The following is a 23,868-nucleotide window of genomic DNA, read 5'->3' as shown; positions in this document are numbered from 1 at the left end:
CGATGTATCCTGCCTGGTTAAATGTTAAGTGCTTTCACTGAGCAATCGATAAAGATTCATTATATTCTATAATTGACACTAAATTCGCGAATACCGGAAAAGGTCATAAGACTTTTGACCTCTTTTAATTCAATTAGCGAGACTTGAATATGATAATTTCATTTTGATGTTTTAGCTTAGTAATTGTTTTTATTATATGTACATTATAGTCTCCAGTCATATTTTTTATAAACTGGAACTGACAATTGACAAATAATGGTCTGTTTAGTATGTTTTTTTACAAATTAACGTATCGCTTACATACCTTGTTAGAGCCATTTGGTTCGTAACTTACTGTTGAGTTATACCGTTACTACCTTAATCGATGTCAAGTTGCTATATAAAAGCAAGAAAACTAGATTTATTTTCTCTTCCTGCGCACCATTTCACGGCCTGACATAAGAACGAACGGAACTCTGGCGCCGCTATCGCGATCACAGTATTGGATTTACGAGTGTTAGTTACTTACTTATTATTGATACACCTGTATTGAATCCGATTAAAGAAGATGGCGACTACACAAAACACAATTTGCACACAGACTTTTTTGGATAATATCATTTGGATACAAAGAAAGCCGTCATTTAAGTTTCATATCTTTTAAGTTTCATATCTGACGAGCCAGTTGGCGTGGTTGGTAGATACTTGCTTTTCACGCCGAAGATTCCCATAAGGTTCGATTCCTACCCAGGACAGACATTCGTATGTATGAACATGTTTGTTTGTCCTGAGCCTGGGTGTAATTATCTATATAAGTATGTATTTACAAAAGTAGTGTATGTAGTATATCAGTTGTCTGGTTTCCATAGCACAAGCTCTGCTTAATTTGGGATCAGATGGCCGTATGTGAATAATGTCCCAGGATATTATTATATAAATTATGGTAACAAAAATAACTCATCTTTGGTAAACGTGAATTTATCTGAACAAATTTGTTGTTCGCGTGGGTGCTCGAAAGTGAGCTTCAGTATTGTGTTGTCTTATTGCAACTATTGATTTACGCCATTGTCGATTTGCTTCGTCGTAAAAAGGGACAAGCCAAATTTGCATTAATTAATATATCATGTAAAAATGGAATAATTTAACAAATTATGTGAGTTATTTATTCTCTGCTTCTTGAACATTAATTTCAAATGTTTTATATAATAGCTGCAGTCGCTAATTAATGACTGCTTTCGTGTTGCCATTCATCCGGAAGGCTCCAGTTAATTTATCGACCTGCTCTTGAACTTGCCGCTGTTTTCAACAAATTACCAACATTCAAACAACATTCTAAATATGTCCTTTTGCTATCCAATAAAGTCGATTTTTACGAACAAACAATTTATTATATTGCGAAATTTCTCTGATACGCCTTAAAATTTGCACCTGTCGCTAGCTTTCACATGTTGTGAACTAGTACCGTCACATTCTGTTTGTAGTGGGAAGTTATCAGCGGATCGCATGGCGAGTGGGTGTGGGTGCTTGAAGCCATACAAAACTAGCTTCAGAAAAGGAATAGCTAACTATATACTTAACTATTATTGGAAACTATAATTGTATCTTTAATTCTCAGAACTAATGATCTATTACAAATTACTAGAGATATATTTAAACGAAAGGTACGTTAAAAAAATGTCATTGACCTCATAATTGATAAAAATAATAAAGTACTATGTATAATACTACATTATGCAAATAATATATCCGCTTATATTATTCGTATGTGCTAAGATCATTTGTGTATAATTTAATTATAAGTGTTGTTTATTACGCATGAATATTGAGTGGTGATAATGGATTTTGTTTCAGTAATAATTATGTTTTCAGAGTAATGCTCCTTTACACTCTTTCATGAGAATTATAACACAATACAATCTTTGCTTTGTGATAAAGCTTTGTGCAATCTCGTCTGGGTAGATACCACTCATCAGATATTCTACGGCAAAACAGAATTACTTAATATTGTTGTGTTCCGGCTTGAAGGGTGAGTGAGCCAGTGTAACTACAGGCACGAGGAACATAACATCTTAGTTTCCAAAGTTAGTGGTGCATTGGGGATGTAAGGAATGGTTCATATTTCTAACAAAACCTATACCTATGAGGGGCGATGATCACTTAGCATCAGGTGGCCCATTTACCCAGCCCTCTGCCTATTCTATAATCATGTGCACACAATAGCCATAAACTATAAATAATAAGCTCACCTTAAAATCTGGGGGAAATACCATGTCAAGAAAGAACCTGCAAGAATTGAATCATTACATTCAACAAATTTAGCCATTCGGCGACACGCCTATGAAAACAACCGTTTATCAAAGCTTAGAAGTATTGCACCGTTTTATTGTCTACTTGCACCTTGTTAGTGTCTATTTTGAAAGATGTACTGGGTAGTATCTGGGGCGAATTGCCCACGCTCGGGGCGCTAATCTCGGGGGCGCTGTGGGTCACCGGTTCCTATCGTATTTCAACTTAACGATGGCAAATACATAGTTGTCCGTTTCTCGCTTTGTTTAAAACCATATCGTTAGTTTTACAAATCGTTACTCCTAACTTATTTAACTCTTTACTTACAGAGTTATCATTTTTAACCAACTAAAAGGAGGAGAAATGGATTTTGTTTCATATATCAATAACGTGATAATCGATTTTTTTTTTGCTTACCTGACTGATTTGTTTTTATTATATTACGCCTATTGATAATACACATGTTTAGATCAATGGTTAATTTGTATTTATAATTCGTCTCTCGTTCTACGGTAAAAAAATCATTGTGAGTAATCCTTCATGTATAGTAGGAAGTCTGCCACATGTGTATTCAACAGTAGGTCATTTACAGACTGATTTTTTAAATACGTCGGGCCTAGTACTACATGTTTTTTTTGTATTCGTATCTCCACGTGTCATCAGTGCCTTGGGTGTATCTTATCATTTATATATTTGAATATGCTTTAATTTTTATTACTCGCCATTTTAGGTTGTAATCAAGAATCTCCTTGGTACTTGCAAGTTGTGCCCTCTTCACTAGTGCTATCTAAGATATGTTGACGCTTTTCATAAAGGCGAAATGATCATTATAATTAAATTATAAGTACTTTGCGGGATTCTTAATACTAAATTGCAGTGCCGTTTAATGCGATTAAGTACAAATACCTACCTTCGTTTCGAAACAATTTTTATATAGCTCGGTTCTCATAAATAACTGATTTCTATCTAGCCTCCACAAGCCATACACGATAGACCAACAACATATTAGGATATATCAATTATCTACCGAAGTCATTATCGATTGTTATTAGATACAATAAATTTTAATATAATTAATTGGTAATGCATAATCAATACAGAGCAGTAAGATGCATAAATGGTCCCAATCCAATATAAATGCCGCTTGTAAAAAAGTAAGGAAAAAAATCAATTGTATTGGATGCAACGCTAGCGCACACGTAAATAATAAAAAATGCTGTTGAAGTTTAGTCTTAATTTTCAATATGTTTTTGTATAAGTTGTTTAATGAAACGAATTAATCAAGTATTTGCGGGAAATCGAAACAAACAGCGGGTCAGTTAAATTTCTTTCACCTTACATTCTAATTATATTTGTGTCCATTGTTACGAGTTCCCGAAAGAGGAGAGAAAACAATCGATGTGAACGCTCATCCAATGAACGCTATTCAAACTAAAGCAGCATATATTGTTGATAATAGTTTCATTAGCGTATACATTATATGTTCAAGTAAGCACATGATATGTATTCCACGCAAGTCTTTAAATAGGTACGTAAAGTTTCAAAATAGGTGCCTATTTGAGACGAAATAAGTTTAAATTCAATTCAACTCCACCTATAAAATGTAATATAAATTATAATTATGTAACAAATGCTGCACCAATCGTTAAAACTCAGATGCAATGTATTTTGTGGCCATAATTACTGTGACTCACCTTACTCTTTGAACTGGAATACAGCAGTAAAAAATATTGTGTTTAAACTGCAATTAAGTTATAGGTGTGGAATACCTTAGTGATGCCTATAGACGAGCTTCCACAAAAACGTAGTTGAAAAGTTTCATTACTTTCGTATTCCAAATCCGTCTTGTATTAAAAATAATACACCGCGTCAAAATATTAAAAAAGTACCTAATAAGACTAGCATACTAAATAGTAGGTATTCACCTTTTCTGTGTGACGTCGCTAATTCATTATATCAAAATATGTTATTTTTAAGGTAAAATTAGCGATAATAGCAGTTTTAGATATATCACAAAAAATTTTAACTATCACATGAATAAAAAAGACGAAGAGCGTGCTTTAAGATGTGGAAGACTGTGTCATTTGATACAGTCTCCGAACACGTTTCATTAGGTATCGATATATATTGTAAGCACTACTACATATATTCTACATACTAAATATGTGATAGGTTATATAATTTTGTGTATATTATGATATTTGTTGACTGCCTTTTTGGACTTGTCGAAGATCCCAGGATACTGGGTTCAAACCCCAGGTCGAATAAAAAGTTATTGTTTTTCTGTCGAAGTTGGTAGCGTGCACAATCCTATGCCTCGGAAAGCACGTAAAGCTGTTGTTCTGCGCCTGAACTCTTTCCGGTCGTGTCGGATTGCCGTCCCGTCGAAAAATGAGACTGATAAGGAATAGAGAGTGCACTTTTTTTAGCGCACACTCTTATGCAATATAATATGTTCTGCGCAGTTGGCTAATATCTCTATAAATTGGCCGCTGCGGCCAAAATCGGTCAGGAGGACATCATCATCATTCACTTGTACAATAATTTTGATGTTCCGGAGGGTAAAACCTTAATTTTACTTTTTCTAAGCCGAGATATCTAGTACTACTTATTATAAATATATTTGTATTATATATATTTAAAGTAAATTCTTACTTATCATATACTTTGAAATTTCTTTAAATATTATTAAAGTGAAAATTGAAATAAAACAATAAATTTAATAATAAACCGTTTTATTAGGCTTAACTTTATTAAATTTTATAGCTAACGTTTCATAAAATTAATATTTACAAGATAATAATGATTTATTATCAGAAATTAATACATAATCTTAACAACTTTAATGCGAGGCTTCATATAAAATATATCATTATATTTACAGTCAATATTATTATAATTTACACTTATGTATGTAATATTATATACTTTATTTTATTAAACACTTTGTTTAATTAAACATCTTTCAACAACGTTTAAGTCGGAATACTATTGATTACGTTTTAAATTAAAAACATTCAAAACTACCATTGTAATCACTGTAAATTTAAGAACATCGTTGGACGGCTTGTAATTTATTTAATACTGATGTGTTTTTACTATTCATAAGTAGATATTTATATTAAAGACAAAAGATAATCGTAGGACCTATCGTATTATTTTAAAGAAGTCATTTAAAATTCATTCAAAGTATTTACATTTTATCTTATTTGAAAACATATAATATAGAGATTTTTCTTACTTTATTTTTATATCATATAGCAGTCTATCAATTTAAATTAATTATACAATAAATATATTAAATCCTAAATACTAAGCGATGGTCGTTTCTTTCGAACACTTTTGCTGTTTTTGCCGAATATCGTACCAATTACCTGGAAATAATTATTAAAGTAAATAATAGTTTTTTTTTATTAATATAGAAAGTATTTTAATCGAAGCTAGTAAAATCGCGCGTAGAATGATTTTGCTTAAAAACATTTCAAATTATTTACTTGATTAAACACATATATAGATAGTAGAAAAAATACCTTTGAAACGGAGTAGGCGGCAAGCTTGCGACGAGGCGCGGGCAATAACAAAGCGAGAGCACGCGCCTCTCGTAGCAGCGCGTGGAATGCGAGCGCGGCGCCCGCGCACGACTCCGCAGCGGATACCTCATAGAACTGACAGCCGAACCGCAGCGACAACTCTTGACCCTCCTCTGCGTGGACCTCCCTACATACAACCACAGCAAATAATGAACGCAATGTTACATTGTTGTTGCCATACTCAGATTATTACTTAAGATTTAAAAATATATCGAATATTATGTTTATTTTATATAACACGTCTGTTTACCTGGCGTGTTCGAGGTCACGTTTGTTGCCCAAGAGAGTAATGGCTGCACAACTTGGCAGCCGAGTCCGCTCGAGGAGTGAGAGGAGCTCAGCAGCCGCCAGGAAGGAGCGACGTTCACACACCGAGTACACCACCGCAAACGCGTCGCCCCATCGCACATGATCACCAAGACAGCCGCGTATCTACGGAAAAAATAACTTAAGTACCTTTATTGCTTTTATGTCATTTAACTTAAAATTTGACCTAGGCCTAAAACATTATATTAGGTATATACAGGCAAAACATGAATTGTTATATAGACATCAATAATTCTTTAACGTCACTATTACCATAGCTTCGGAAATGTATACAGCAAAAAGTAAACGCAAATATAATTTAACACATATTTACAACAACGGTATATGAAATTATAGACAACAACGGTATATGAAATGTATATACAATAATTTGAAACTGATTTTACAAATTAGTAATATATTAATATTTGAAAACAAACTCGCAATCATATTTGACCGACTGTCAAATGATTTCACTCAGATAAATTGAAACGTGTTTTAATCCCAGGAATGTTAAAATTACAAAACATACTAATAAAAACAAAATCAAAAGAATAAATGACTGAAAATGCGAATAAGCTTTTTTTGTAAAAGTAAAAGTACCAAACTTTGACGCTAAATTATCTTTTTTATGATTAACGTACAACAACAACGAAAAATACCACGTGTATTGTTCTCAGCTAATAATTTAACCAATGCAGCGCTTACTAATCTGTTTTAAATTACGGCTTATACTGTCATAGAATTTATCATACAACTACTCACTACTTGGGCCGTGTAATAAATTTGGTGCAATTAAATCGTACGCAGTACTTCAAGCGGCGCCGCGAGCCGAGGCTGTCAGATTAACATCTTCATTGTTTGCTGTTTAATTAAGTTCTATCCCATCTATCTCTTGATTATGCACTTCCTATCTGAAGTAATAAAATCTCTCTTAACTACGTAATGTCCAGTTTAATATAGATATTACTTTATGAGATTATTATATTCCCCTACTAAGTTAATTTAGAGGTTGCGATTTATTGCAATTATATTTCATCTCAATTTATTTATGTTCTCTTTACAAATATTTAACATAAAAAAAAATATTGCAACTGTTACTTACTTTCTATTTAAATGTTTTTATTTTTATTTTCTTAGGATCTATATACCGAGGTTACTTTATATCCTAAATCATTATAATTATTATCTAACATAAATATTTAATTCTTTAATCTAATTAGAATAATTGTATATTTTAAATAAAAGAGAACTTACTGCGCAATTTGAAGTATCCAATATTTCTACTTCCGACACAGCTCCATCGAACGCCACTCTATGTTGGTAGAGGAAATCTAAAACATACAAGCAGAACGTTAAAATTGCGTCAAGAATTAATAAGAATAAATAAATCAGTATAAAGATATTTTTAGTTTGAGCAATAAAAACTATAACTAAAAAATGCTTAATGTCACGAAAGGTCTACTCTCCTCTTAAAGATAAGCTTAATAAGTTAATCCATTACGGTTTGATGGCAACACATGTTACAAAAAGTCATCTGACATATGCAAAGTCTCCACGTGATGTTTTCCTTCACTGCCGAACACGAATAAATAATAAACACAAATTAGACATAAAAAATTTGAAAAGCTGGACGGGATTTGAGCTCGCCAACTTCGGTTAAAACCAACGTGTTCTATGCACTTGGCACTTTCATTTCTAAGTTTTTTAAAATATATTTTATTAATTCGTGTTTCCGAATATTTAGAATACTTTTTTCCGTCTTAACTTTTTTACGTCAAGTCCGACCTTATAACAATTAGCGTTGTAAAAGATAACAACTGAAAATGTCAACCTTCGTGCATTCACTTGTACGGAAACAATTTTGCATCTAAGAGCTACTGTTTTTAATAAATAAATTAATACGTCATTGCATTTACGTAAAATCTTATAGTTTCTTAAGGTCGGAAGGAAATGATTACCTTTTACAAATAAAAAGAAAGAAATAATGAAAAACTCTTACGTAAAGTGACGTCAATTAAGTTGTATTATTGTTTACATTTCTGAAATACTTTCAATAATAATGTAACGTGGAAAGCAAACGACGGCAAAATTACGATCTGGCTATTAAAACCACGTTGTCTTATACTCGATTCGTAGTTAATTTTTTTTTTTAATTAAATAATATTTATATCAAAAACTCACCTCCAGTCGAGCTATATTCGCCAATATAGCGTTTTGTAAGGTAACGCACAACCACCGCTGCAAAAAAGAAGCAAAATTTAAATATTATATTTAAAAAATAATAATACTAAATAATAATTAATGTCCATCATATTATTTATAAAAAAGAGTATAAGTATAATATGTACAAAACGGGCTAAGTTTTAATCAATAGTACGTCCTGTCAGCCTTTTGTTGGTAAGAAGTCATCAAAAGGTCAATACTCCGAACTTTCTACTGGAGTATCATAGATTAGTCTTTTCACGTAGTGTATTTCACTCCTGGAATTCCCATTTAAGGGTATACACAATCAACATTGATGACGAAGCAAGTTACATGAATAGCCGCGTAGGCTACCGACAAAACGAAGTGTAGAATCCTAGCAACATCAAAAGGACCCAGTGTATTAGAGACGGTGATTACTTCTCTGACAATGCCTTGAGCACCTTGAGAAATGTTGTCGACTTTGTGTTAGATTACGTGGAGGTAACGTACTTTCATTATGAGGAACATGCATTTTGAATACAATTGAAATGTTATTATGTATCACCCAGTATATATTTTACAAATAAATGAATGTTTTTTCGCTTACAATTTTATATTATAATTAATATCTAATTTCATACGGATAAGGTTGAAGCTACGGGACATTATATTTTTATATATAAGAACATATTTGTATATCTTACACCAATATCAATTTATGCAATTTCCTCCGTACTGTGTATTAGGAAAGCTAATTCTTTTAAATAAAAGGCAAAATACATATTGAATACTACTGGTCCAATTTACAAGGTATTTTAATTTACAAAACCGCTTTAAATGTTTATGTTATTCATTTCGATAAGGATTAATACTGTGTGACAAATACATTTAGCTAACGTAGTTATTTATTTTTTTTAATAAAAGGAGTCGTTACTGTTACTTATCTATTACATATTATAAAATAATTGTTGTAATCGTGTACTGTCGTTTTTCAACAGATATATGTATAAGAGATCTATAAACTTTGTATATAAAGTTTTCGTGTAAAATTTATAGTTTTTTACAGATCGACAATTATGTCTACGACTACGTTGGCATAATAAGCTATAATTACTTTAAAACCTACATATCACATAACATAGGGTGTTACCTATAGGGTAGTTATATGTGTTTGTCTTGAAAATATAACCTATCATAATATGAAAGATCAAGGACAATCGCGCTAGTAGTTTTGCATTAATAACAAACAACCCTTATCTCTTAATAATATTTTAGTATGGCATTAATATTTACATACTAAATCGAAGTCTAAATTTACAATAACACAAAGCACTACTTATACATGAGTATATATAAAGACATCTGTGGTTGTGCACGTATACAAGTTCGTAGATAGGTTAGAGATACACATAAATCCTGTATTATTATAACAGTCAACGCAAAACATAATAATAAATTTCAAAGCCATTGCACGTTAATTCATTACACTGGCGATTGGTGGAACATTGGTCGGTTATATAAGCATTATTATGAATCATGAACTGTCACTAGGAATATTTCCTGAGGGAGCCGTTGTTAGCGTTCAGCTTTCAAGTTGACAATCGAACCACGAGCTAAATCGGGCCTACATCAAACTAATGCCATAACAATATTATTTATGTTATGCAACAGAGGCCAATCACCGCATGACAATGGACTTGAAATGGTTTCCATACGCAAACGTAATGTTTAAATCTCAATCGGTACGTACGAACACGTTATAAGATAATTTAACAAGATAATAAAACAAAAAATATGTTAAAGGAAAATTTATTAAAGAGTAGGTATTCGAACAGAAAAGAATTTTATTTGTTTTAAAATACAAAACGAATTACTATAATTAATTATAAAATTTATCCAATATCAATTATCTAGATAATTTCCCGTTTACCATATGTTATATTTATTTTGTACATTAAATGAAACGATCGAGTTTGTCAAAGTATTGGGAGAATCTATAAGCAACCGATTTGAACCCATTCGTATCGATCGCTGGAAAAATTATAAGAGACAAACTTGTAATAAAAGAAGACTAATTTAAAAGAAACACAAAAATATGAATTAAACAACTTTTTCTAGACTACTAAGCATTATTTAAACTTTTTTATTACTTGAGATTACTTTATTTCATAATAATTAAATGTCATATCTTATAAGATTATGCTTTATATGATATTTGAATCTTTAAACATTGAAGCCGTTTAAGCGTGACACAAATAAAAGTTACAATTACAAAACAAAAATCGCGTTTATAATATTACCGACATTTTATGAAAATGACATGTACGTTTAAAATAAAACCTCTATCGTTACTTACCCCTTATTTGAATACATTTTTTTTATAGATTTTAAAAATTATCTATTTAGACATAATAGATACGAACAGAAATCTCGGAAGGTTTATAGTCCTATAAACCTTACAAAATATTGTTGTTCGCTACAATAATGTCATCGTTTTGATCAATGTATTTGTACGAATTCCAGTCTACTCCCTTGCATATAGTGGTTAATGTAAAGTTCTATAAATATATTTATCATCTCGTTTAGTGAAAGCATACTATAATTTAAAGATCAGTAGCCGTAACACCTACTCAGAAGTTTCTTATCGTCTAAACAAAATTGAATGTACGGACGGTCGTTATAAAATTTGAATCTTAATGGTAATTTATAAAATACCTTTACGTTACAACACTGTAATCGTTATTTATGAAATGCATGTCAAATTCCACACTCTCGTTTTCGATTCATTCCTTTTTTCCGCCTCCGATAAGTAGGTATTAAAATGTAAACATTTTATACTTTCTCTGTGATCAGATTACGCATGTATTCTTTATAATTCAAAACTCATTTCATGCGAACATTATATATTATAATAAAATAATTTCATGGAAATATAGCAAGCTTTTTTGTTATATTACATAATTGATATTGTACAGCAAAGTTTATCATCTGGTTTAATATTTTTCTAAATTAATCATCAAAGTTTATGATCACTGAGGCAGAAGACAAATTAACGTGGTTAAGTAACATGGCACTTCACAAGGTGATGAATGATCCGCCTTGAAAAGAAACAATAGGTGTCGGAGCTCCAGGAATCTATAAGTAATTAATTGATTAAGGGTATCATCGATCAACTATCGCTTCATTTAAAGAAGTATCGAGTGCTCGTTCATAAATAAAAAAATTGTCTAATTTATTCACCATTAAAACAAATCCTTTACTATTAATCGATACTATTATTCAAATGAAATATACCTTGTATGAGCAATTTGTGTAATTTATTTTTAAGTTGTTATCACAAAATCTTGAACGACGATAAAATGTCCCATAATATTTGTAAAATCAATTTAACGCTTGTGAAAACGTGTAAATTGATCTTCCGTTTCACTTTAAAGGGACGGTTTGTATTGCGACAAAAACGACCTCCAAAGGACTCGACAATTAAAAAATATTGTGTACAGACTCAATTATTGTCAAAAGCTTTCGTGCTTAATAAAATTCACGATCAATATTTAACCACAGAGCGCCTACTGTGATGCATATCGTATTACTTGACCTACATAATGGAATATTCACACCGTGTTTTTCTATAATTATTTTCTATAATTCAATTGATAATCATAATAATAAATAGATAATTTAAAGGAGAAAATGGGCCTAGAAACTATGTTATTTATCAATGAAATTATAACTGATATAAGTATTTTTCTTATTTTAACGAGCGGACTTGTCATGCTATGCTTGTAACCGTGCTTGTAACCATTATTATCGCTCGTCTTGCAATAAATAACAACAAAATAAATTGATGTTCGCAAAGGCATGACATTTAATTTTAGTGTAAATCCAATTTTTTATAGTTTCATAGTTAAGGATCCTTTTCAGAGAATCTCTTGAGTAGTTAACATGTATACGTGACAATATCCTTGTACACAATTTCTGCCCTCGTTTAGTTTTAGCCTTCGAGTTTAAAAGTCCATTTGTTTATATGGTTTTTTATTATAACAAAAACGTATGTTCAATTTTGTCATCATTATATTTAAGTTTGAGTTTTGTGTGTACATGCATTTATTGTTACCTTTATTTATAATATTTATTTTTTGTTCTCATGGTTAATTAGTATAAATGCTGTTTGTAATTATGCCTGCCTATGCATAATTTGTGCAAATAATTAAATAAATGGTTTGTATTTTTCAATTTTTTTCGTAATTTTTATTATATAGATATTTTTGAAATTTGAATGAACATAACAAAAATATATGTAACTACTGCGTATGAAAAACAACGTCACAAATGAGTAGTAAATTCTAAAGGTATTAATTTAATGAACTAAAAAGATAATGGAAATTGTAGATTATTTAGTAAAAAAGAAGATACATTTAAATGGCGTACGTACTTTAAACAAGATTAACGATGTTACTCGGCCGCATATGTGAAAAGGCCGCCACTCCTACCCGGAGACATAGACAGGATCTATTTTAAAAACAATTTTGCATGTCGGATCTACGGTTGTAATGAATAGCAAACGCATGCTTCTTGAGGCCGGTCCGTCAGTCGGGTACAATTAGGGCGGCGCAATTACAACCAGTCGCCGGCGACTCGGCCGCTGGGTCAAGAAGCGATTTCCCGACGGCAGCAACGCCTGGCGCCAGCAGACCACGTTGTGTAACTTAAACGTCCGTTCAGCCGTTAACAGTCGAGGTCGTTGATCTACATGTATGCATAGAATTTGCAGATCGCGCGTAGATATTCTAGTACTACTGTTCGCCTTAAGACTTAATAAGACCTAAGAAGAGACCGTCGTTTAAATACAAATACGAAATATATTTGTTCTCGTTTAACTTAAAACTTTATGCTTCATTGCTTTATTTGCTGTAATTAAATTTTGACATATACAGTAACATAATTTTTACAAATTTTGCCTACAGGAGCGATAAAAATACGATTTGAAACACAAATCCTTTAAAAAATATCATCGTGCCATCGAAATTAACTTTAACCTTTAAGTATTGTTAATCATTTATTTGATAATTCAACAGCTTCCATACAAACTTATGTGCGAGTGTGTACATCACATACATACATGGAAGTGTGTTATAGTATTATATATATTTAAATTAAGCCCCAAATCTCTGCGTTTGTCTATTTGCCTTTATCCCCTTTATACTACCTCCTCACAACGCGTTACAAATAAAATTACTTTTGCATTTATAATATTAGTAAGGACTGATTTAATATTAAACTTATATATTTAATTGATAGAAACCAATCGTTAATAACGATACCGATAAAATTAAAAAGATATAATATAAATAACAAGATAAGCGTAAACATATGCAGTAAAGTATCCGTTAAGTAACATCGGTAGGCGCCGTGATCACTTTATTTATTACTTCCTTATCCAACAAGCATCAAAATCGTCGTCATGTTCTATGTAAGAGACATGTTGAATTTATTCTCACTTTTGAAATATTAGCTTACGTCAAAGATTTTAGACCTACACGGTCACTATACTATATGTAAAGTTTGCCTATTATTCATTTATTATTATTATTATTTTTACTGGTGATGGGTGTGCAAGCTCGTGTGGGTAGGTACCACCCACTCATCAGATATTCTACCGCAAAACAGCAGTACTTGGTATTGTTGTGTTCCGATTTGAAGGGTGAGTGAGCCAGTGTAATTAGAGGCACAAAAAGGAACGTAACATCTTAGTCCCCAAGGTTGGTGGCGAATTAACGATGTAAGCGATAGTTAAAATTTCTTACAAAGTCAATGTTTATATGCGTTAGTGACCACTTACCATCAAGTGGCCCATATGCTCGTCCGATTAGCTATACTATAAAATAAGTAAATACCGATCTACATTATAATGTATATGTTCAAAGTTCGTTTTTATATAAATTTCAACTGCGTAATACGTAGAAGTAATTTCAAACCTACACATTAAATTGAGCGCTTGATAAATAAGTTGTTTGCAATACGTTTGAAAGATAATTTAATCTATAGCTATTGCTATTTAAATTTTATAATATGAAATAGACTAAGAAAAGTGTTTATGGCAAATTTTAATTTTAAATAGGCACTAGTTAGTACTTTTTAAATATTGGTTTTGTGAGTAAAGCTCTTATCTTAGTGTTACTCGGTATGGACAAATTTCTTTAATCTTAGAAATTAACCTTGACTGACTGGAATGTATGTCAATTTATATATTCATTCATACATTATTCAGCACTATTTTTGCAATATAATAGTTGTCACATTCTATTTGGCGACATTTTATTTATATTATTATGTATAAACATTTCACTATTATTATTTCATATTAAGTATGAAATAATAATAGTGAAATGTTTATACATAATAAAATAAATAAATAAAATTCATATTAAGTATGAAATAATAATAGTGAAATGTTTATACATAATAAAATAAATAAAATGTCGCCAAGGACTTCTGAAAATTCTTTCTTCTTCTTTAATAGACCAAATATTATTTTAAAATAAATGTTAGTATTTCACTATTATTTTTTGTATCAATAATTAATGTTAATTTTAAATCAATAAACATTAATTATAAAATTAAGAGTGCTAAGATGCTAAGAGTAAAATATTCTTACAATGCGTCATGATCAAATTATGTTTGGTTATGACAATACAGTCTGCCTCCGAATGGAATGCAATGATAACTTCAATAAACATTTATTCATATCAACAGCAAGACAATGCAAATCTAAGCCATGATCTTAAGATATGTTATTATATTTTCTTATACAATACAATAGAAATTACTATAACTTTTTTACATTTTCTCGTATTGACAAGTAATAAAGGATGTAATTACACAAAAGTTTAAGACAAAATGATAAAGATTACAACTTGGTTTGTTAAGAATACTTGTCACCCTTTGTATAATATATTGTGTGTGTGTGTGTTGTACAATTAAGTATTATTTAAGTAATATAACATATTTATAATAAAATTGCAAGACGAAGAATTTTTAAAATATAAGTAATGTGTTTTTAATAATGTATCTAATAAATTTACAGTGTTTTTGAATATAAAATAAATAAACACTGAATAGATTACTAAGGCATATATTTTTTAAGTACTTTTGTACGTATATAGAGGTGAATGAAATGATGTACAAGAATTTAGCTAATATCTAAGTATATATAATTATAATTTTAAAAACATTTTTGAAAGAAAAAGAAATCTCATATTTAGTGTCAAAATTAAGATTAGTAATATATTTAAGTTTTTTAAAAAAGTCGTACTTAGAATTACTTAAATAAATACAAAAGTAGATATTTGTGTATAGATACATACATTTTATGAATATTCTTTTATTATATTTATAAGGAATAGAAAAAACTCATTATTAAAGTTAGGTATCGATAAGTAATCAATACATCAAAAAATCATAAAATTATTCGCTTATAGAACCACCATTCATTATTATTAGGAAATATTAAAGAAATTATTTCTTATCGTTTTAAATTATGTTTGTCTCCTCAAACCTTATCTTTAAATTACTTAAATAACAAAATAAAAATAATTACAATATACTGACCCGATTTCCCACTCCGAGGACTCCCAAGCACGACTACCCTTATGCGATTTACAGTCATCTTCATTTGGACTGACTTTTTGAGTAACAAATAAAACAAAAAAATCAAACGGACATGATTATTATACCCGTATCATTTAACACATCAGTTTGTAATCACTTTCTTCACGTAACACTGATTAATTCATATATAAAATTTGGATTAATCTCGTAAAAATATCGTAAATGCGTTCGAGAAAGCGTCCGATAGCGGTGGTGAGCGCACCATTAACTCGACTATCTGCCGCAACGTTACCTGTGCGACTGCCGGCATCTGCGCGCACGCTGCATCAAAAGCGCGTGCGCAGCCTCCGATTATACAGCCTCCGTTCTAGTTTCACGAATGCGTATGTTGTGCGGAATTCCATTATCATTATCTCATATAAATATCACCACGCTTTATCAAATTTAATCATATCATTCTCCCCGTATTCAACGTTAATAAAACACATACGTGAAATAGTAGTAGTATTTAAGATATTACTGATAATATGAACTTATATATTACTTAAATACGTACCAATTTCTAATTAAAGAATTGTAACGCTCCATCGTTATTATAAATTTATTTTAGGTTTTTTGCTCGTGTACTTGCTATACTTTACAAATTAAATATAATAAATAGTTTACGAGGTTGATGAAAATGAAAGCGAGCGAAAGCGCGAGTGCTAATCCTTAAGCCGCGTTAAGGGCTTGCGCAAACCTGTCGTAGGGTCCGGGCTTCAGATTGGGCGCGTCTACATGTCAAGGTAAGAGCGACGCCGCGGCGCCTTCTGCTGTAAATTAATTCGCGCCATGCCATGTAATTGGATCTGTCCGCTCCACCCACACTAGCTCCTCTACATTCCACAAAAGGCACGTATTAAGACGTACACGCGTGGTCTTTCTTAAGGTGACGTTACTTACGATTTGTTGAGCAGTTAAGTCGTGACAAAGAAAAATGTTAATACGAATTCATATAACAAAAAATAACAGCCTCTATCTCTCAACTGTCATCTTTAAACTGTCTAACTTTAAATGAGAGAACTTAATATTTCATACTATACGTTTAATATAGTTAAAAGATATCTTAAAATGCATGCAATCTAAAAATATATATATGTAAATAATGATTTCATAATTATTGCCTAAACGTATTCCACATAAGACTTGCATAAAAGGTTAGTACATAGTTTCACAGCTCATTACGGAAAGTTGAATTGGAAAAATGCGTCGTGGCGGCTTCCCGGCGCAATTTGCTCATTACTAAGACTTCCTCGAACAGGCTACGCTGTATTTATGCAATCGTCGCCATAGCGATGAACTGGCTTTTGAGCCGTCTCGGATATTTATAGCTACAGTACTCATATTATTTTTACGACCTTGCCTTCTTCTTGTTTCGTCATAGAACGACGTAATATTTTTTTACGCTTATGAATTGACATCTCTTAGTTGTTTTCATATTAGTAATGCTAACTAATAAAGTACAAACTTTGAAATAAATGTTTACGATTTTGGCAATATCAATAGCTTATAATAGTTAGTTATAGTAGCATAAACGAAATATAAACTTATTTAATTTTTTTAGTTACTTAAATTGAATTATATTTTATCTACTTTATTAGAAATCGCTTTACATGGCCTCCAAATTTTAAGAATAAATAAAGTTTTCAACAAACTGACTATTTTACGATAACAGAAACATTTATAACACGATTGAATGTAAACTTTGGCCTTATTACCTTCGTTTATCGCTATTTACAACCTTTATTAACATGTTTTGTATTCTTTCGTAAGACCAATTATCATTCATAAGCAATGAAAGTGCAAATCTTGTTTAATTATTTTTGAAATTTAGACATATAATCTCAACAAATTTAATATTCCATCATAATCATTCTAATTTAATTACATATCACAAACTAAGATAACAATGTTAATAAGCGGCTATTTATTTTAGTCGTGAGTTAAACATTTCGCAAATACAATCGCGTGTCAAAACTCGTTTATTTGACTTAACAATGGCAACGTTCACACTCACCCATTAAACAATACATATCTATCCATCTTTCAACCTTTTAAGGGGCGTTATTTCAGTTAGAACATGCACCGGCATCTGTACTATGTCACTATTAAGAAACCTGTTACAAAAATTTTATTTAACAGTTAAACACAGCGGTGATGCCCTTATGTGGTATTCTGGAGACAGATTGAATTCATTATGTATCAATAAGCCATAAATTGTGTTTATTTTATCATGTTGGCGTTATAACACATAAAGATACATAAAGATGTTTTTATTTCATTCTCAAGGGAATTTGTTGATTAAGACATGATCTGGTGTTATGCTCTTCTGCCTAAGCAACACTAGCTCTAGTACTATATTCTGTGCATATTAAACATAACAATAATCAGATATTATAATTATAATCATGGCACATAGAGTACTCTGAAATGGAGTACATACTCATATATGTGCATGAACATGTTTGTCCTGAGGCTGGGTGTAATTATCTATATAAGTATGTATTTACAAAAGAAAAATAATATATGTAGTATATCAGTTGTCTGGTTTCCACAGCACAAGCTTTGTACAGGCTTAATTTGGGATCATATGGTCGTGTAAGCAACTAAACTTTTTCTTTTTCTTAATTTCTATGTTTAAGCAAAAACCTAAAAATTACACTAGGATTCTTATTTTACTACGACTAGTATTTAATAGATTTACTTATCTCAGTAAGACTTTTTACGACGAAACTGTTTTGAGATTTTGCATATTTTTTATATTATAATTTTGAATATCAATTTCTTACTTAAGTCAAAAGTCAACTTTATGCTAATTAATTAACATATGCTTTTGAAAGCATTACTAAAACTTAATGATTTCAGTAGGTACTTGTCATAACAGTTCGTAAAGTTCACAGGGTCGCAAGGAGATGGGAACGTAGTTGTTAAAACGAATGAGATTGGGTCACTTGATAGCCTTCGGACGTTATTTACGATTCTTTTCAAAATTCCAATCAAGTTCATTGAAATACGTGAACGAATTAGCGTTTAAATTTCCAACTTTAACAATAATAAATAAAAACAAAATCAATGTGCTATTTTTCTGAAAAAGAAGACTGAAATAACGTTAGGTATACATAATAAAAATTATTAAATTTTAATTTCATAAGTTAAAATTAATTTTCACATTAAATTAATATCAATTTATAATTTTAATAAAACTGCCTATCAAATATTACAACATTGATTTCTACTATTCTTTGTCCCACTTAATTATCTACATTAAATATTTTGCAACGAGCATTGTGATTTATTTTCCATAAACAAATGAAAGATGATTACAAAAAAGCATTGCTTATTTTTAAATTACTTTGATCGAAAGCTCATCAAGGCTGTGTAAGGTAATTTATTTTATTATACCAAATGATCATTATCGTATCAAAAGCAAATCGAAACGCATTATCTTCCGATTACTTTGGTCATGTCTTTCTACTCTAGAAAGGTAATATAATCATATATGCAATTATAAAATGACAAATGAAAATTTTAATACTGCAACAATAATAAATATGAAATACATTTGCGAAATTATCCACGAATGCTTGCGCAGAATGACGTTTTGTAGACTAAATGCGTTGTATGCGCATGATACGACTGTTTGCTACTATTAAATACATATAATTATATGATGCAATATTTTATTCATGGGTTTATTCTTAGAGCATGGCTGGAGAACGCCTGTGGACTGGCGAAGTGTCAATAGAAGTCCAAATAGTTCACAAAAACATATTCATTTAAGTAAAGAGATAAAATACTATTCATTTACATTCATTTTCATCATTCATTCATCATTCATTTTCATCATTCATTCATCATTCATCACAATTAATCTAAATTAAAATCATAATTTAGATTTATTATTACCATCGAATTGGAGCTTGACTCGACTACGACTATGTTAATCTCCAGACTGGATCCGACCTTGGATTGCCGGCGATAGGTACTTCTGGCTTGAGATGCGGAAACGTATACAGGTATTTATATAGGGGGTTGTTACAATATAGTAAATAGAAAATTATGTTTTCTATTGTTTTACATACGCGAATCTGACGTAGAGCCTTTTTGCAGACCGGTAAGTGATAGTTATCATAAGAATAACCTTTGATAAAAATACATTCAAAATGTCTAAATCTCATTTGAAAGTTGTTAAATTAAATTCAAAATACACGGAAATTTTACAATGTTTTTAACTCATAAGTAATATAATTTATTTAACGAAATCATGTAACTCTCAGTCTAATTTCAAAATTGTGAATGTATCAAGTGACAATCAGAGTTTTATATGGAAAACAACAGCACCTAATATGGGGTTCTTAAGCGTTATTACGATATTCGTGTGCTTTAAAATTGTTCAATTAATATCAGTTATTAATAAACATACTTTTATTGGAAATATAAAATCGTAAAATAATTATTATAATGGCAATATCCTTGATGTAACGAATGTTTTTTTATTTTGAAATCGTCAATAACTTACTGTCGGTGATTGAGCCGAGCGCCAAACACATTGTTTTTCTCTTTGTTATATAAAGTGTAAATGCAATACAAACATTCATTGTGTGGTTTGTTTTATTGTTTTCACCCCGGTTAATAAAATTTTTATAAATGTACCTAACTTACCATATTATTTATGAATATATGAAAAACATTTTATTGTCCTCATAAGAATGACTACTTAAGATAAAATACGTAAATTTAATTTTACTATATCATAAATCTGTATAGAATATTTTCAAAAATTAAAACAATTCATATAAAAACCGTCGTCATAAATATTAAATATTATAAAAGACTAAACTTCAATAAGAAGAATAAAGGAAAAGTTACAAATAAGAACTGTCATAACATTACACCTATATAGGTATCTATTATTTTTGATACTTTATCTTAAATGTTACTAGAAAAATCTGTGAAAATTACCATTAAGTATTTACATTTATTTTACGTCCTTTCTTGTGGTTATCGTGAAAAATTTAATCGCAAATATGGACACGTTTCTTTTATCTGCTAAGTATACATTGACCTATAAGTGCCAAACCGTACACGAACGAAACAGATGACTACACCCAGTCATATTTTAAATTTCTCCTTCAAGTTGAAATGCCTGATAGTATTGAATATTGATCCTCCTTAACCGTTGAGCAAAAGCCACTAAGGTAACTAACTGTAAATAACTTACATGGACTGGAGATCGACTGGACTTCTTTACTTTTACATAAAAATTGTGAACTTAATTTTTTCTAAATTTCCAATTACTACGTACTAAGGAAAAATAAGTTTATTTGTCAAAATTTTATCCGCAACGAACATTGCAGCGAACGATTTTTTCGGTTGCTCGTAGTTAAGAATCTATGATATCATCTAATGAATAAATAGGTATGGTGTACAAGATACATTTAATCTATATTTAATGCCTAAGGTAACTCACATATTTATCTGCATTAAGATTAACAACGAATTGAAGAAAATTGATTTGCAAATAACCTATAGTTTGTAATAAATAAAAATAGTTACATAAATTTACCTTGTATTAAATAAAAAAAAAATTAAAAATAATAATTACGATTTCAATTGTGTTTTTCAAGGATCAGATCTAGGAGATAACCTATTTAAATATAAAATAATAGCAATAATTCAATATAATATATTCTAATATTATTATCATCTATTGTACCATCAACAGTTAGGTATATATGGTTGTATAATATGTAGTTATAGTTTACTAATTAAAAAAAAACATAAATTGATAATATATAAAGTATTGTATACAAAAAATGTAAATGTAACAAAATTACCAATATTTCCTGAACCTACTTATTGTAACAATACAAATATCTTCATCATATTGTCATACGAGTTACATAATCTAAAAATAAATTTAAGCTTATATTTGAATATTAAGGTGATTCAAAATAGCGATTTTCTTCCTACTTAACGAAAGAAGCTTTGAAACATTACAAAGTAAAAAATCGCTGTAAATTGAAACAAAATTTGTTACTTATAAAATGCTGAAAACAATCTCAATACCACTACATAACCTGATTACTTAGGTGAGTTTATAATGTTATATCGGCTATACAAATAACATATGATACCCACAAAGATTACGGACGACCTGCGCATGCGCTCACCTGCTATGATTTATGCCCTAGAATAGGCATTGTACTGTCACAGCGAACAGCAAATATAAACTTATGAACCCAGTCTCAAAGGTATTTATGATAAACAAATCCCGTTTACAAAAAAAACCTACTGATCTAATAAATAATTATATTTAATAATAAGTATACTTGTTAGTAGATAAAAATAATTAATTATTAACACTAATTTTATCCGCATTAGTGATACTATGATAACCGGCTTCTTGTAATGTTCCTGAACCTGGGGTCAATTTTAAACCTACTCTTGCATACTGTTTTCATATTCAATCCGTCCTTGTCCACTCCACCTCTCAGCAATGTTACTTAAATGTATTCGCCTTTCCTCTGATACCATCGAAACTCAACAATTATTTCATACATAACAACATCAAGCTTGTTATTAGATATTTTATAATCTTCCTCGTGCAGCTTAAGATAAACGTTGGAGTCACAAGATCGCAGAGAAAACCTTTCCGTAATGACGTTCACCCAAAGTAATTCTATTCTTTACTTCTAGATCATTGCGACATAATTCTGAATTAGCGGACTGGTAGAGTTGCACCACCAGTTAGTGCTATAGAAAAAGTTGACAATCGCTAAAAATCACAAAACCTTCAACTCTCAGTTAACTCTCCTGTAAAGGAAATAAGACATTGACGGGCATGATAAGAAAGTCGAGAATTTGTATAAGGTATTTTTTAATATAACTTTGAAAAACTTTTCTTTTATGAAGTCAACAGTAGACATTTGTTCGAAAAAGTTAATGTGACACGAAGTTAATGTAACGAAACACACCACCTTAAATTGTGTCCATTTGTCAAAACGACTATAAGTAGAACAAGTTATTTCTTTCTCAAAATTGGATACGATTAGATGGAACATCCGTTTACACAATAAATAAAAATAACATAATTAATTGTTTCCTACTAGATACAAACACAGCATGCAAAAAATATTAACATAATTAATTATTATTTCTTTGGTTGCAAATAATTATATTATTTGCAGACGTTTTTTAAAAGAAGTTACCGTATATTTTTACGATTAAAATAGTAATCAAATAAACCTAACACTAAATATCTATTACTTGTGTCCAGCATTGTAGATTAAATAGTTAGCCAAAGTTCAATGTAATATAATATGTTGCCGATACATTTATAAACAACAGAACATAATAAAGTAATTTTGACAACCCTCTCGCGGGTGCGTGAATCCGGCTCATGGCTGATACCACATCAGGTGACCGACACACGTGCATCGCGCCCGATGCACTCGACAAGCGATCAAATATTTTTGCAGCATTTGGATTCTTTATGAATATAGTTTTATTTTTATTAATGAATTTTAATTTTGTTACAACACTATTTTGGTGCATATTATTGTTTTCTTCAGTAATTAAAATTGTACCATAATTAAACACTAAACACGTATTTTTATATGTACTTCTGTTGGAGTACCACATTATTAAATAAATAAATACTAAGCTAATTAAAAAGACTTTTGTCACCAATGCATGTTGATGATGCATATGTATTCAATTTATTTTCAATTGAATTTATTTGGTGGAAGTGCAGCTGAGGCTGATTTACTTAAACAGGCCTTCATTTCAATTCTCATAAAAATATTATATTGAATACATAACACTGTAAATAAAAACAAAAATAGGTATAATAGTTTAAAAAAAAAAATAA

At 30.4% G+C, this 23,868-nt stretch overlaps 1 protein-coding gene across 1 annotated transcript; it reads right to left on the bottom strand.

The window, feature by feature from the left end:
• Positions 1-5,095: 5,095 nt before the first annotated feature.
• On the bottom strand, positions 5,096-16,300 carry LOC126769036 (ras-related and estrogen-regulated growth inhibitor-like protein). Its single transcript, XM_050487574.1, has 6 exons — positions 15,957-16,300; positions 8,346-8,402; positions 7,419-7,495; positions 6,106-6,287; positions 5,796-5,982; positions 5,096-5,639 (listed from the first exon to the last, which is right to left on the bottom strand). Exons 1-6 carry the CDS (start codon positions 16,018-16,020, stop codon positions 5,571-5,573), a joined length of 636 nt encoding a protein of 211 aa, XP_050343531.1. The 5' UTR covers positions 16,021-16,300; the 3' UTR covers positions 5,096-5,570.
• Between the last annotated feature and the right edge of the window lie 7,568 nt (positions 16,301-23,868).

The sequence above is a fragment of the Nymphalis io genome, chromosome 6 (genome assembly GCF_905147045.1).
Source record: "Nymphalis io chromosome 6, ilAglIoxx1.1, whole genome shotgun sequence".
Lineage (NCBI taxonomy): Eukaryota > Metazoa > Arthropoda > Insecta > Lepidoptera > Nymphalidae > Nymphalis > Nymphalis io.
The sequence above is the reverse complement of the archived record's forward strand: the minus strand, read 5'-3'. Positions and strand labels throughout refer to the sequence as shown.